General features: G+C 27.5%; 2 protein-coding genes across 4 annotated transcripts; one reads left to right on the plus strand and one right to left on the minus strand.

Annotated features, from left to right (window-relative positions):
• The first annotated feature begins 10,589 nt into the window (after positions 1–10,589).
• Positions 10,590–14,709, plus strand: LOC107162450 (abasic site processing protein HMCES). Of its 3 annotated transcripts, none has more exons than XM_015509353.2 (9): positions 10,590–10,831; positions 10,895–11,031; positions 11,112–11,263; positions 11,366–11,459; positions 11,754–11,988; positions 12,171–12,365; positions 12,772–12,993; positions 13,079–13,224; positions 14,523–14,709. In XM_015509353.2, exons 4-9 carry the CDS (start codon positions 11,440–11,442, stop codon positions 14,623–14,625), a joined length of 921 nt encoding a protein of 306 aa, XP_015364839.2. In that variant the 5' UTR covers positions 10,590–10,831; positions 10,895–11,031; positions 11,112–11,263; positions 11,366–11,439; the 3' UTR covers positions 14,626–14,709. The 3 variants fall into 3 exon arrangements, with proteins under 3 accessions (XP_015364839.2, XP_089077601.1, XP_015364840.2); XM_089221475.1 differs by having other exon boundaries at positions 10,895–11,011; XM_015509354.2 differs by lacking the exon at positions 11,112–11,263 and having other exon boundaries at positions 10,590–11,031.
• Positions 14,635–17,251, minus strand: LOC107162446 (nucleoside diphosphate kinase-like). The gene is made up of 5 exons (XM_015509347.2): positions 17,084–17,251; positions 16,169–16,335; positions 15,238–15,339; positions 15,056–15,168; positions 14,635–14,981 (listed from the first exon to the last, which is right to left on the minus strand). Exons 2-5 carry the CDS (start codon positions 16,301–16,303, stop codon positions 14,858–14,860), a joined length of 474 nt encoding a protein of 157 aa, XP_015364833.1. The 5' UTR covers positions 16,304–16,335; positions 17,084–17,251; the 3' UTR covers positions 14,635–14,857.
• Between the last annotated feature and the right edge of the window lie 5 nt (positions 17,252–17,256).

Below are 17,256 nucleotides of genomic sequence, written 5' to 3' on the forward strand. Positions count from 1 at the left end.
GTAATCGGACGATCCCGGTAACCATTCTGATAAGAATTGATACCAGGTCTGGGTCATTCAGATCCAGAGACAAAATGATACTGAGTCATATACTAATACCACAGAATAGATGAAAGCAGAATGGACACTCTCGGTTTTGGCTGATAACAAGCTTAAGTCGCTCAGTGTTGCCACGTAAGAAAAAAATATTTTATTTTTATATTTAGGTTGGTTTTACAATGATTGATAAAAGGAAATAAGCTTTTGACATAGCTGAAAAATTTTCACTGGTTCATAATTTTAATAAAAAAAAGAAAAACGAAAGAATAATTTATAATAATGATGAATCAGGTTTTACTACTGTAAAAAAAAAATTCAAAAAGTGATCTCTTTAAAATGTAAACAAGTGGAGAAAGAGGAGTTAATACTAACACTGTTTGCTATCTGGTTTCTATATGCCACCAATGATTATATTTTAAATAAGTTAAGTTTGGACTTTTAATTTTCTAACAATATTTAATTAATAATATTGTGATATTAATTCATGTTAGATTGGTCTTTTATATAAGTGATGACGTGATGTTATGTTTTGTATCGGAAAAAATGTTAAGTTCAACAATTAAGTGCATTTTTATTTTCTTATAAATTTGTTTTAAGCAAGGCCTGTTAGTATTGATTACAAATTTTGATAACTTTGGTAAATTAGTACCTACTCTTTTATTTGATTGTTTTTTTTTTTTATAAAATGTTATATTTTAAAATAAGTTAAGTTTGGACTTTTAATTTGTTAACAGTATTTAATTAATAATGATGTGATATTAATTTATTTACAGTAATGTTCCTATTGGTTTGTTGACAGAAAAAAAAATTTTAATAAATTTGAATGAAGTTATTATTTTGATTGTTTTTATAAAAGGTACATGTAGTCTATTTTAAGATACCGGTTGCTTGTATTGGACCACTTAAAACATTTTTCTTAAGTTATAATATTTCAGAGTAAACATTATACATTTTAAAGAAATGATCTGTGAAATTGTAGCTTAGAAGTCTAGATATATTTGTAAATTGTAATACAGTTTCATGAAAATCTAACAAAAAAATTAGCAGAAAAACTACAAAATGTCATAAATGGTTCAAATTAGGTGGCTCTCCTCTATATATATACACGCTATAGAGTATTATTTGTTGTAGTTAATGGTTTATTTAAATATTTTATTGTATAACTAAATCTATATATACATATATAAATGAATTTTTGGCTGTTTGTTGTGTATGCTTTGATCTTTACTACACTATTAATTCGGGGTTGGCCACATACACCACGCTGTGTGGGCATAGCTATTAGTACGTATATGTAATAAATAAATAAAATCTATAACAGATTATAATTTTTACTATGCGAATATCGTACAATAATTATTCTGTAAATATACATTTAGAGTTCAAATCAACCGTCGAGATAAAATTTTTGTACGGTACAATGGATTATGTACAATTTTTGTTTTTCATTGTACTGGTGGTCACACTGGGGGGCATTTAGCTCAAAACTGTCGTACTCCCATAAGACTACATGTAAATTTTAAAAGAGTGTCCATTCTGCTTTCATCTATTCTGTGCTAATACTACGTTTACATGCACAATTAAGGTCGGTTTAAAAACTTAAGCGGTTTAATCATGCATCATGTAAACGCGTTAAAGCGACCTTAATTACTTAAACCGCTTTTATTTTAAGGACGCTCGAATATGTGGTTTAACCAAATTAAATCGGTTTAATAAATAAAGTCGGATGTATTTTTGTACATGTAAACACTCTAATACAGATCCACCGACATAATATTATATTAGTCTATTTGAGACATATATCCATTTGCAATTACGGCGGTATTTTTAAATTTGTGAAATTTCAAATCATATCACCCAAAGTTTGTTTGAATATATATTATGCTGTTATCCCAATTGCATGTAATGAGAAATTCTTACTACACAATGGCTGGATTGGACGCCATCACCAAAACGGTATCATTGAGAGGCTGAGTGATGACTTCAAAATCTTCAATATGGCTTGTGGGTGCAGCAACTGGTTCAGTGGCGCCGAATTATATTTTAAAAAGGGGGGAGCAAGTAAAAAGTTATACGGACCACCACCCCTGTTTACAAAATAAAAACCATATATATTAATAGCTTGGAAGTTAGGAGTTAGGAACATAAATCATAAATAGTTTGTTGGGGTACGGAACTATGGACTCCTACGACCCCACACACCGAAAAAAGGGGAGACGGTCGCATCTCTTGGGTTATAGGTTCGACGCTACTGATACTGGTTTATTATTATATTTACTGCATCAAATTTTGGTAACTTAGTATTAAAAATGTATTCCATTTCTAAGTTCTAACTTAAAAAGTTCTCCTGAATAGTTACAAAAATTACGTTAGAATCTTTTCATTCTGAGACGACGAATTTAGTGCTTTCAAGCAGGGGTTAAAGTGGGGGGGACGCAGGAGGACTCAGTCCCCTTACCTCTGACGGCGGTTAAAAAGCGTCCCCTTTAACAAATTAGGATTTTATACATTAGACATTATACCTAAAATTATATATGGAACAATGGAACGCTTAAAACTTTATGGAGACATTAGTCCCCTCTGGAATTTTACCCCACTTTAACCTCTGCTTTCAAATACCTACATAAGAAGTGTCAAGTACTACGATTTAACATAAATGTATCTGAAGACTGAAAACTTTCTGTTTAGAATAAAATGTACGTATAAAGTATAAATAATAATTGTTGAATTTTACGGGGCATAATACTGTTTATAATTATATTTACAAAAATAATAATCACATTATTTTTATACTTCAATGCAGCAGTATCTGATGCGTTTCCATGTCAACGTCGAGAATATACATACACGTCACGGACTCCAACAAAGCCCGAAAGAATTCATATTTAAGGTACCTAACATTGTTTTCATACCAATTTTTTGCAACTTAAAATTATATTTTCTTAACTGATAATAACTATAAAATTATCAAATGCTTTTGAACATAATTTATTATTATTTAAATAATATAGGTAATACTTTTTTGAAACACAATGTAAAAAAAAAAAATAGTTAATTTTTGTAATTTTCATTACCATACTAATTAAATAAGTATAATTTTATTAGGTGTATAATTTAATCTTATTTTCATAGTTTTTTTTAAAAGATTTTATAAAAATGATTGTAAGTTCTGGAATGAGTTTAGCTTTGCACAATGAAATTAAATCTTTTGTTTTTTAATTTGCAAGATTCCGGGCTCTTCAGTAAATGCAAATTTCAAATTTATGTTTGATGATTTTATTTTTGAATATTATCTAGTTTTCTTTAAAACTATAATTTCTTTAAAATCTGGCTGCCCATAATTTGTTTGTTGTGGTATAAAATAACCTGTCAGAGAATTCTTTTGTAACTTTAATAATTTTAATATCCCTCCATAAAAACATTTGACCCATAGTGATTTTATTAAAGTTGTTACCAAAATCTTTACTAAGAAACCTTGTTCATTCATATAGGTAATCACTAATTAAAATGTCATCACATTCTGGTTTAGACCTTTCTGATGATGTTTCTGAGCTTTCATCTTCCTTTTAGTAGGTACTTACTGTTCTCATATTCAGGTATCACTGAAGTTGTAGTATACTAGTATTTAACCATCCAATTACTTTATTTCTCAAAATTTAATAGCTGTTAATAGTGTAATAGCACAATAACACAATTAATTAAAACTCGTGGTTGTTAAGGATTTTGTATATTAGAAATTATCAGAAAATCATTTATTGGATAAATTACATTAGGTATTTATTATGGTACCTATATAATATTATACAATATGCATACAAAATATATTATACATTAAGCCAATAACTCACATAGGTTAATTTATTACCTACTTATACTTTATATTTATAATGCATATTGCTTAATAGTTTAAAAACAATTTTATATTAAATTAAATTTTTACAATTTACTGGTACCTAAACAATTTTATAACTATTTTGTATATTATATATTGGAATTGCAATTATCATTTATTTTCTAAAATTAATAAATAATAAATTGGAATAATATTTTTAAATTATTAAAATAAAATAAATAAACAAACTATAATAAGCAATAATAATTAAGCTTTGTATAAAAAATTATTAAAAAAATAATGAACTGATATCAGAGTTCTAGTAGCCAATAGGCGTTGTTGCTGCTATTGAAGAAATGTTATATCTTTATATACATACAAAATTGATAAGTTCTTGAATAAAATATTTAAAACACATATAATCATTAGTTATATACGGTAAAAATTAAACATTAAATGGGTTATTTAGCTATATTTTATATTATCTGTAATGGTTAAAAATGAATAGATCATAAAATATTTTATTGAAATTTCAGAAATGGTATTCATCAGTTAAAATTTTCCAATTAAATATCATATTCAGCTGTGAGACCTGTGCGAAATGTGTTAACAATGTTTCGAAGATGAAGTTTAATAGTAGATTCAGATATGGGGTAAGTAATCTTCTATTTTTCAGTAGGTCTTTTTATATTATTAATTTATATATTGATCAAGGGATAAATTGCCTGCAGTCTTTATAACCACTGGTATAACACAATTTTATGATTAACAATTAAATCATGATAAAAATTAGGAAGTTGGTCAGGTGTAATAATTAAAATTTTTTTTAAAAATATTTTCACCAATTATCAGGTGACCTGTAGGTACTATAGTGACTGGAAGTGTGAGAGAGGGGTAGAGAAGGATAGGTAGAGGGGATGAGAGAGAAATAATGAGAAGTAGAGTAAAGAGGTGGGATCAGTGAAGCAGATGAAAAGGCGAGAGAGAAAGGGGAAAGGGTGTGAGTGAGAGATAAGTGAAGAGGAAGGTTAGGTTAGGTTAAGATAGGGATAGGGTGAGAGAGAGGTAGTGTTAGGTGGGGGAAGTGGAATAGTTAGGTAGAACAGTTATGTTAACAATTTAGAATACGTAGGTTAGGATCTTGAATTGCAAAGGCCACTGGACCCTTTGAGTGAAACTACCAGATTAGGTAAGGTTTACAACCTTCGACTTATGGGATAGAGTAAAAAGAGAAGGTTGGTTAGGCCGTTTAAGAGGATGTCATTGCATGATTATTGTGAATGTAATATTTGGTAACTATGTTGTGCGTGGGACAAAAAGAGAGAGAGAGTGAGAGAAGTAAAAAATGTACTGACATCCTCTTAAGTGTTATCAAGTTGAAAAAGCTATTGGTTGTCGATTGTTTACATTGTGAAACTTGTGTGACTTGTGAAAAGTATGATTTTGGTCGATATGTATTTTATTAAAATATCACATCAATCAAATGAATATTTTATTTAAATCTTTAAAATAACAAAATTTATTTATATTTAAAGATTTACAATCTCATTAAACATATTATAATTTTTATTGTCTAAAAAACAAAAACGATTTTAAAACTTTAAAATTAATAGCATAATACATAATGATAACTTTTTTTGAAAATGTGTGTTTTAAATTCTTTAAAATAAAAAACACATTAAAAAAACGTTCACACTATTTTAATTATGAAAAGTATTGTAATACTCAATAAAACAAAATGTACTAGAATTTTTGTTTGATAAGTAAATATATGTATACCTATAATACTCAAAATATTCATTTTATTAGAACTTCAAATTAAAAATAAAGAATTTGAATACTTTTATTTAATAATACTTTACAAGACTGGACTATAATTGTGATTAAAACAATAAACTTGAAAGTAGACATGATTGGATGTAAAAGTAATTAATAACTGTGGAGTGAGGACTTTTATATACTAAAAATTCATCAAGTACCTATATGCAGTTGAATATGCCTTAAAAAAAATTACATTCTTTTATTACCCTAAAAACTCCTTAATTCAATTTTCTATGTATCTATTATGTATGTTTAAATATATATACGGTGTGTACCCTCTGTTTTTTGGGACACATATATTTAAAAATACACAAGATATTGTGTATCACAATCATATACAATATATTTTAAAACAAAATTAAAGAGCTAAGTAGTACAAATTTCACTCTTCATCCATATTTAATATATTTAATGTAATTATACCTTGATTCATAAAAATATTTACTTAAGTGCTTGATTTTTGATTAACTATCAATATAATATGCACTAAAAACATTTATAATTTGATCACATATGTTTTGAAATATGCTGTGTACAACTACTAACCTAGAAATAAGCATATAATAAAGCTAACAAAAAAGAAAAAATACACAAAAATTCCTTGTTCTAGTATATATACATAAAATATTGTAAAATAAAAATGCGTAATATTAATTTATCAAGGTAAAAGAAAAACAACTTTTGAAGGTGATTAAGAATTATAAGAATTTCGTTACGACATTAAAAGCAACTTCTATTAATAGTTTTTTTAAAATTAATCCAAATCTCTAATACTGAAAAGAAATAAGATCTTGTGATAGGTAATTTTTCTGAGAAATACAATCATTTTTAAAGTATTATTTTAATCGAGTGCTGGAATCTTTACTAGTTTTAATAGTTTACTTTTTTGACTAGGTAGTCTAATTGACTTTTTAAATTTAAGATTTTAGACAAATTAAAAAAAAAATATAGTATACCTATTTCATGTACGTATTTATTACCTGTACAATATTTTAAGTGAAATACGTGTTGTTATTATTATCTAGATAAACAAAAAAAACATTCTCGAACTTGATGAAAAATAGACGGTGGTTGGCCGAAGTCACTTAATTGTTCTGAGGTCAACGTGAACGCATAGACCGGGGTCGCTAGCTCTCGGATGGGTGACCACCTGAGTTCTTAGTGACGAATCCTCGTCCTATTTACATGTGTTTTAAACCAAACTGTAAAATCAGGCCATGCGGTTGATCCCTTGAAAAAGAATTGCCTCTGACCTGGTATATGCACACACTAGTCGTATACTAATGTAAGAATAGCAAAAAATAACATTTATATTTGGAACACACAAAAATGTATATTGGGGCCTGGTGTGGCGCGATGGTTTGCCTTGGTCAAACATCACCCGGCGTCACTAGCTCCTGGATGGGTGACCACCTGGGTTCTTAGTGACGAATCCTTAACCCACATGCTCACGTGTTTTTAAACAAACACACGTAATATGGCCATAGTTGCCGATGGATTTGTTAAAAATAAGAACGTGTATTATGTAATAATAAAAATAATACTAATCAAATTGTACATTGGTTAAGTCTATGTAAGATATTATAGTTAATGATATAACTTTTCAATAATAATTATTAACAATAAGTTTGTAGGTATTTTGAGATATTTTAGATGATTAAATTTTCTTTTGGCCACTTGAACCTTATCATTTAAAAAAATACAGACACAACGATGTAAAGATTACCTATCACACAACAATATGTTATGTAATATTCAAAACCGTAATAATTCAGATTTTGGTGTCGAGAGTCGTTATTTTAGTTACCATATAAAAATTTAAGATAAATTATCATGATGCCACATGAAGTTTTTTTGGCCAGAAAAGCGTAATAACTATAATTTTAATGTGTTGGAAGAGAACATTATTTAGATATTACCCAATTTATATAATCATATTACAAAAGTTGTTTTGCTTTAATGGGGATGTCTCACTTGTATATGTATTCAATTATTCATACAAGTGCAAGACATAAATAATTTATGTTCAGCAGCTCCCAATAGGATCATAATTATTTAATATGTAATAGATATTTCTCTTCAACAGGACTTTTCAAAATGACAACAAGTCGAAGACAAAACAAACAGATAAATCTTTAATACTTATTAGTTATTACTTCTACAATTTACGTCCAATCATATTTCCGAGTTTAAATCTTATTTTTTAATTAAAAATTATAGTATGTACTATGCGTATGCGCCTATATTCATTACGGTTCCTCTCAAGTCATTACTACCAGACACTCGTCTTATGAATATCTGCTTGAAATTATTTACACCAAAAAGTTTGGCATTGCTCTATCCATAATATACCGTATTATCTAAGAGGTAGTGGCATCGAACTCCTAAAAATCTAGTATCGCGAAAAAGGCCCATGTCCTTATAATTAAAGGTGTTTCTAAGAGGTTGACAATCAATAGAACAATTTGATAAGTAAACACATATATCGGAAACCAACTAAGGATCTTTTTATTCCTAGTGTCCTAGTTAACCATCCGTTTGTCACGCGTTACACAAATACTATTAATCTTTCTACAAACATTCAGATTGATACTTGAATTGAAACCCAGTGTCATAGTCAGCCTTTTTGAGGGGTATTGGGTGTATAGTACTGTATACACTATTCCCTCCCTAAATCCTAACCCTGGCCTATGACACTGCCTTCCCCGCGGACATGCAGATGGTTAAACAAGTCGTAAGAAGGTTAGTTTAGGTTTAGGTACCTATAGAGAATGGTAAGTTGAGCTCAGTTGATGATAGATGACTATCATCACTGGTCGTGGCATTTGCATTGATCTTTTCCTACTATTAAGGTATTCGAACTTGTAAGCATAACAATGAAAGAAAATGTTTAAAAATTAACGGGGAAAATATTAATACAATACTATTAATATATTAATATATAATACATACTTCTTTTTTTTAGCTTATGCAATAAAAAAATAATGCTTAAATCTTAATATTATTTATGCCACATGATTAATATTTTCGTAATCTTTATCACGGTTTTAAGTCCAAATAAGTGTTATACCAGTATTTCATAAGTACTTAGAAATGTAAATTACAGTAAATAATGCATCCTCTGATCATAATTTATAATATAATTTTGATTTATACAATACAAATTCATATGTAACTTAAAATTGACGGCAGACCATATGACTACAAGCCAATATATTTCCTAATTTTTAAAATTGTTTGCAATTTAAAGGGGTTTTACTCACGTTGCTGCCTTCATAATATATTAATATATATATATTCATTTAATAAACTAAAATTGGTGTAATCGTAAAAATTATTCACAATGATTAGATATTCAATAAATTTTGAATAATTTTCTTATACATCACATTCTATAAAGGAGCTGTCTTAATCTTCATTCATCAATGAAATAATAACTTTAAATAAGTTTTTGGGTTTATGAGTTTGAAGATTGTGGATTGCAGTCATAGGTTAGGTTTCCTAATTTTTTTTTTGCTTTTCGAAAAACATTTGCCTACAGGCGCTAATCCCCCCTTCCCATTTTTTTTTCATTATTTAACATAGTTTATAATTTTGTGTACACAGTTTTTGAACATTAGTAATCATTTGTCTCAAAAAAACTCATTCTATCACGATTTTATTATTCTCAATAGTTTATTTCGTTTTTTTTACTGGAATTATACATATTGCAGTCTTCAGTGTGTATTCTTACATCATAATTTTTCAAATTTTTTATTTTTATGGCTTCTTGAAAAACACTTGCCTGTGGGCGCCAATCCCCCCTTCCCATTTTATTTTTTGATAATATAATATAGTTTATTTTTGAGTACACAGATTTTTAATTAATTATAACCATTTAACTGAAAAGACAATTATATCACGATTTTATTATTCGAATAGTTTATTTCGTTTTTTTTTATCGGAATTATACATTTTGCAGTCTTTAGTATGAATTCTAATATTCTAATATTTCAAATTTTGTTTTTGCTTTTTGAAAAACATTTGCCTGCGGGCGCCAATCTCCCCTTCCAAATTTTTTTCCATACTTAAATATATTTTATTTTTTGTGTACACATTTATTGAACATTAATAACCATTTTACTAAAAAAAATTCATTCTATCACGATTATTATATTCTCAATAATTTAAGCTAGAAATTCATAAAAATTTTTTTTTAAATCTAAGATTTGAAAATTTAATACAAGATTCCTTACAAATTTGTCAACCTTTATCACAAAAAAAAAATGTCCACCGGAAATTCAAATTAAATTTTTATTAGCATTTGAATTTCAAATATTGACAAAAATTTGTCAAAACCATGAATATTTGCAAATTATTTTGTAGTTCAAAATTCCTAATATTGTTTGTATTTATATCTAATGTTATAAAATTTAACACGAAGTTTTCCATAAGTTTTGCTTCAAATAGCTATACGGAAAATTTGAAGCGTTAATATAGGAAAAATGTTTTGAGCGTTAGAGTTTTAAATTTTTATGAAATCGCGTAATGATAACGATTTATCCTCAAACCAGGTATATATATATCCATGATAATATAAGGTAATATGAATTATGATAACTATACATGCAATGTTTTTGGAAAAATTGATTAACCATGCCTTATGCAAAATGCGTCTTAATTGAAAAATAAAATATTCGTTTCAAAATAGAATATATGACAATATTTAAATATAATATATCCTAGACTGACAAATTTTATTAATTATCATCTATGGTTATCAAATTACCGCCAAATATCATGATTCAAGGCGATTTGAATATGAACAGTGATAACGAATTTGAATAATACATTATCACAGATTATATAATCTGTGATATTATTATATCTATGACATTATATTATTATACACTATATTATTTTACTATAATATTAATAATATCATACACACTACACAGTAACACAACCACGTGTTTTAAAAATTATATTAACTACAAGTACCTAAACTCAAATTAAAATGTGTTGGTTTAGCTGTACCAACCAGTAAATATTTGTAGTAAATACAAAAAAAATGTATTTCAAAATATATTTATAACATGGTCATCTTGGGTTTTGTAAAAACAATTTAAAAATATTAAATATCAAATATGGATGTTTCAGGTGTTAGACATCTAGATAGATAAGAATACTTTTATATTATTTGTATTCTTATCTTTCTCGTAGGTATTTGACGTCTGGTTTTTGGTGGTGAATGCCGAATGTTGATGCTGTTGATGGAGTGATGGTGATTCCAACTTTCAATTCCCAAGTCCAAACAAATAGAGAACATGCAGTAATACGGTATTGCTATTGCACTAGTTGTAAGTTATGGAGTGTAGACTGATATACTTATATTAAACATACCTACAATATTATATTATTATATTCTGTATCTTTGTAGGAACTAATAAACACGGTATTCTCAACTCTTCATTTACACTAATACTCTTCAGTGTTTATATGATTTTTATCACTTTAAAGTCTGAATTTCTTAACTTGAATTGAAACTACTGAATTTTGGAGTAATTACTATTTCATACCAACATACAAATGGTGATTAATATTTGTTTTTTATTTAATGAATGTGGTAGTTCAGTAGCATATTATTATCATATATTATTTATTATAATTCATAATATTATTATTTATTTTTAGGGGAGTAGTTGATATTACTTAGATGGTGAAAATTGTCCAATTGTTTTGTGTCAGAATTAGAACATAATAAGAAAATGTGCGGCCGAACTGCTTGGTGAGTAGCTTATACCTTTATCATTTTTCTTTAAAAACGTGGAAAAATGATTCACATTACAGCATAAATATATTTACTTTTCATATTATGTAATAAATAAATGATTTTTCATTTATTTTATTTTCATCGTCATAAATGCTGGATGTTGACAGAAGACTAACATAACAATATTTTGATTTTTTTGACTAATAAGTTATGACACATTTTAATATAATGTGTCATAACTTATTACCGCAGTCTACCAGTTAGTGATCCCTACACTAAATTATAAGTATCTGTTTTGTGTTTTATTAGTAACTTGAGACGTGAAACTTATTGCAAAGCGACAAGCTATAAAAATCGTAAAGGAACATTGTATTGTCAACCGGAATGGCATGATGAAATGAATGGTAACATTGAATTTAAGCAGTCCAACAACATAGCGCCTACTGATGTAACACCTATTCTTGTTTCCGGCGAAGAATTTGTAGGCTACCCGTCCAGGATACTGACACCTATGGTATGGGGTATGATACCTCCCTGGCATAAGGTATTTTACTAGAAACATATTAAATTATATCTGTAACTAAAAAAAAAAAAAAAAAGCATTGAGTAAATTGTATAATATAATTTACTCAATGATAATATAATATTATATTATATTATCATTTAAATAAGAAAAATTGTATCTAGTCATCTTATTTTTAATATTAAATTTAAAAATATTTTTAGGGAAACTTTAACAATCATGGATTGAGCACAAACAATTGTCGAATAGAAAATATAACCACTTCAAAACTGTACAGTGAACCTTTGACTAAAGGAAGGAGGTGTGTTGTAATTTGTGAAGGTTTCTATGAATGGAAAACTACAGAAGGGGCTGGAAAAAAAAAGCCTTACTTTATACACATGCCCCAAAAACATGGAGTTAGTAGTGAATTAAGTAATAACTTTTTTGTGATTAATCAACAGTAACAGTCAATCACTGAACAAATAATGAATTAAAAAAGTTATAACTAAGTATAAAATTGAAACATAAATCTCTAATTCTCCCTCTTTCTCTACTCTTTATATATTTACCTAATACAGAATTAATCATACTTTAGCCAAAATATTTTATTGGTTGGGGTTCAATAAATATTACCTAATTGTTTTTAGAATCAAATTAGATTTGTTTTTTTCATGGCCTACCCCTAATTATTCCATTAATATTTTATGATTTATTATATATGCCTGTTTTTGAAATACCCGGACCAGGCAATACATCCTTGATTTGGTATAAATAAAAAATAAAGTTAAAAATATTTATCTTATAAGAAATATTTTTACGAAGGTTTCAGTATATGATACAAATGCTTGGGAATCGGCTTCATGGACAGAGCAATCTGGGTGGAATGGACCATCTCTACTTCAATTAGCTGGTATTTACAATAAATGGAAGTCACCCAATGGAGAAGTTTATAGTTATTCAGTTATCACTATGGAATCGAGTAAGACATTTTCTCAACTTCATCACAGAATTCCAGCAGTCTTAGAGAATGGACAACTTATAGAGGTTAATTTTGGTCTATGTAATTAAAATATACATTTTTAAACATTTATAATTTGTGATTTTTTGTTATACAATTTTAACTACCTAGGATTGGTTAGATACCAGAAGAGTATCTGCAAGTCAAGCCATCTCTATGCTTCGTCCAATTGATAATCTAATGTGGTATGAAGTGTCAAGTATAGTTAACAACTCTCGTAACAAAAGCGAAGATTGTAATAAACCAATATCAAAAATGTAAGTGAACATTTATTTTGACAATTTAATTATTTGTTTGATTTTAGTCTAAATGAATATTTATTAGTGAAGATTATTTTTATTTTAAGTTTTTAATCTATCAATATCAATTTATACTAATATTATAAAGCCGAAGAGTTAAAAAAAGTTTGAATTGCTGGTTCGAATTTTATAAATTATTTTATTGTTAGGTTTTCCATTTATCGACTATGGCTATAGGCTATAGAACATTTTTTGACAGTTCACAGGTTAAGTCAGGAGTCGGGATTTAAGATTTTATAAAATATTTATGAACTAGCTATTAAAAAAGCCATAAAATTATTTCCGTGTATCAAAAATTCTATGATGCAGTGGCACTTCAGTAGGATCAATTTACTGAGTATCTCGAATTCAAACCAATTTCGATGGCCCAACATTTTTGAACCGTTTTTACATTTTTTGTTTTCTTTATACTTAATACTTTTATACTTATTTCAGTTGGTCTAGAATTCGTCACATCTCTGGAAAGTTTAATATATAATAGTTCATTGGGTCAGCTTTAAATAATAAAATAATATTTTATCCGTTAAAAACTATGCGTAAAATTCCGTGAGAAATTAATTTTGATGTGGGTATACCAATGATATGATAAATATATTTTTGTTTATCATAGGGTTGCTATTGGTTATACAACATATTATGAATGAAAAAAATATTAGCAATTTATTATTAGGTACAAATTTTAAAAATTGTTTCACCTTTGCAAAGCTTAAAATTCGAGAAAATATTATGATTGAGTATAATTATAGTCCTGTAAGATTAAGATAGTGAAAAATTCACAGGAATTTTTCACGAAAAGTTTTGAATATGACTAGCCAGATATTAAATGACGAATTAAACACAAAATATGAATCATATAGAGTTGGTATTTTTAATAAGCAACAAAATGCACGGGGATCAGCTAGTATTATTATAAAATAGAATTATTGAACATAATAATTTTAAAAATACAAGGGTTAAATAGTAGTATAAAATATATACTTATACAATATTGAATATAGGCTAAGGATTTGTTCTAAAGCACTAGCCTCACTTGTCTGGTTATTGCGGCCAACTACCATTCTTATTTTGAAAAGAATATAGTCTAATTACAGCACAGCGAATTGAAGACAATAATTTGGGTGTTCATATTATAATTTAAAATACATTTGTTACAATAATTTATATTATTATTATAATCAATTAACTATTTTAAGTTAACTTGTTTATTTTAAGATTTTCAATTGAAAAGCAGTTTTAAATGTATTGTTTATTTACAGAATTAACAAAAGCAGCACTTTTATGACGTCTTGGTTAGCAGGAAAAAATAAAAAAAGTGATAGTAATGATGAAGATCAAATGAGGAAAAAACAAAAAAAATAATATTCAGTATTATAAAATTTCAATTGAATAATATATTTATAAGAATAATATTTTCAAAATAAAAGATTTTATATTTAATACATATTTTAAAGAATTTTAAATGAGCACGGAGCATACTTCATAATTTTCATAATAATTAGGTACATTTCTATTACCCAATTATAACTAATTTAATTAATGACTAATGATCATGTAATAGTTTATAAAAGCTCGAGAAATCAATAGTTATATTTTAGTTTTCGCCATACAACCAAGAGTCACTGGACCTTGACCATGATACTACTTCATTCTCTGAAAACCACAAAGCAATTTCTTTGTTGGCTGATTCTACAGCATCCGAACCATGAATTATGTTGCTAAAGTAATTTTAACCATTATAAAATAATTATTAAAAATATCAAAATTTTTTATAGGTTATAGAAGTATTTACCGGCCGACTTGAACACATAGATCCCCCCTAATTGTACCAGGGTTTGAATTTTTTGGGTCAGTTGCACCAAGAATGAAACGTCCAGTTTTTACAACATCCAATCCTTCCCATACCTATAATACATAACATAATTATTACGAATTTTAACCATATAAATTATAAACAGTATAGTGCTTAATAACCATTGGTACTACTGGTCCAGAAGCCATGTATTTGACAAGACCGGGAAAAAATGGCCTGCTTGATAAATCAGCATAGTGTTTTGATAACAATTCTTCAGATGCCTAAAATAAATAATATTAGGGTTAATAAGTAACTTGATTTTAAACTTTAAATACATTTTTTTAAACTTAATATAATATGTTACATGATACATATTTATTATTTTTCAAAAGAAAACGTAAGAAATTAACATAATAAACATTAAAAAATGTTAAGCAATTTAAAAGTTATTTTTAACTACCTCAATAGGTACTATTATTAATTAAATTTTTTTATATTCTTCATAAAAACTAAGTTTATTTAGTATTGCCAAGAAACAAATAATGTATGTAACATTATTTTAAAAAAAAATTGAATTTGTTGGGATTCTAATGTTCTACTTAAAAAATACATGTATAAATAGATATAAAAAATATGAATAAGAATGTTCCAAATAGTGCTATCTGACAAGTTTAAGTTATGCTAATCTATTGTTGTTTTTAGCAGTTCCCTGTATCATTGTATCAATATATCATTGGCCTGTATCATTTTTAACCTTCTGGGTACATTTAAATTGTTGTGCTATTTTTTTAGTTTAGTTATAGGACTGAAGGCCCCCATCCCCCAGTCTTGGGGGAAAACCCCAACTAAAATTTTGCATTCATTACTCATAATATTTACAATTAAATTAACCTAACTCACAAGTTTGAACTTGATAAAATTATTACTGAAACCTAACTTTTATTAATTAATCCAAGCTAACACTAAAAGTGACAAATACCATTACATTTTATGTACATGGGTAAAAGTAGTATTTGTTTTTTATTTAGTTTCATGTCTACTTTTAGGCATATAATATTTTTTGAAAATAATAAATGCTGTTATTGAAGGTTCTTAACTAGGAGTACTTGCCCACATAAACTTCATTGCGACTAATTTGAATCCTTTTTCTTCAAAGCGCTTAATTATCTTGCCGACCAGGCCGCGTTGAACACCATCAGGCTTGACCATGATGAATGTACGTTCTGAATAAGGGTCACCGCTCATTTTTGTGTTAATTCACTTAACACAAACACAATCTATATGAACAATTTAAAAACATAAATGATCATGTACCTTATTATCTTATCTTTGTACTTAAATAAACTTTTAATACTGAGAAAATTAAATAGGAAGTCACAAAATTGAAAAATTTGATACCATTGTGTATTTTATAAGGTATTGTCTATTATTATTATTATTATCATTATTATCATAACACAAGGCGTTGGCTGTCTCAAGTCTTAAACAATACAATGTCATTGTTTTTACAATATCTGGATTAGGGAAGTATGTAAAATTTATATTTTAGGTATATGATGTCGTTAAATGTTTTAACTTATACATACCTAAGTTATTATCGAGGTTATTACGTACTACTAATTTGTTTGTTACTAAGGTACAAGTTTTTTTTTAAATTTATTATTAGTTTTCAAAATTTAGACAAGAGAGTAAGTGGACAGTGGACCACTAATTTTGCATAGTAACTAGACAGATTAGTGAGTAAGTAATTTTCACATTTCTGTCAAAAGTGAAAGAAAATAATGTTTAGTAAGTTTAGTTTGAATTTTGAAATTGAAATCTAAAGAACTTTAAAGGTACCAACGATAAAGAAATACAGATGTCCTAATTCATACATAAAAACGAACATTGTCTTAATTTGATATTTTATGTAACTTATCGTCTCTAATACTGAAGTCTGTAAACAGTATTATTGTTTATTTTAATGAGGACTCGCAATCCGCAAAGGTTTGAAATAATATACAATTATTGAGAGCTAGTACTCACCGAAAAAACGAATATCGTCAATAAAACGTCGGGCGATCGACAAGCGAACAGTGTCGACGAAACAGCGTGTACGTCAGCGGATAATGACTACAGAGAACTGAAGTCGACTGAAATCGAAGTGCCGAACCGCCGAATAGCTTACTACTGTTACTACTCTACTAGCGAGTGTGAGT

This window comes from Diuraphis noxia, unplaced genomic scaffold, assembly GCF_037042655.1.
Source record: "Diuraphis noxia isolate RWA-SAM2 unplaced genomic scaffold, SU_Dnox_SAM2 contig0002, whole genome shotgun sequence".
Lineage (NCBI taxonomy): Eukaryota > Metazoa > Arthropoda > Insecta > Hemiptera > Aphididae > Diuraphis > Diuraphis noxia.

Coding starts and splice junctions, on each gene's coding strand:
- LOC107162450 (XM_015509354.2), top strand. CDS start 11,440: ATGTGCGGCCGAACTGCTTG. Junction 11,460..11,753: donor ATGTGCGGCCGAACTGCTTG/GTGAGTAGCTTA, acceptor GTGTTTTATTAG/TAACTTGAGACGTGAAACTT. Junction 11,989..12,170: donor TGATACCTCCCTGGCATAAG/GTATTTTACTAG, acceptor AAATATTTTTAG/GGAAACTTTAACAATCATGG.
- LOC107162446 (XM_015509347.2), bottom strand. CDS start 16,303: ATGAGCGGTGACCCTTATTCAGAACGTACATTCATCATGGTCAAGCCT. Junction 15,340..16,168: donor TCGCAATGAAGTTTATGTGG/GCAAGTACTCCT, acceptor TATTTATTTTAG/GCATCTGAAGAATTGTTATC. Junction 14,982..15,055: donor CTATGTGTTCAAGTCGGCCG/GTAAATACTTCT, acceptor AAATTACTTTAG/CAACATAATTCATGGTTCGG.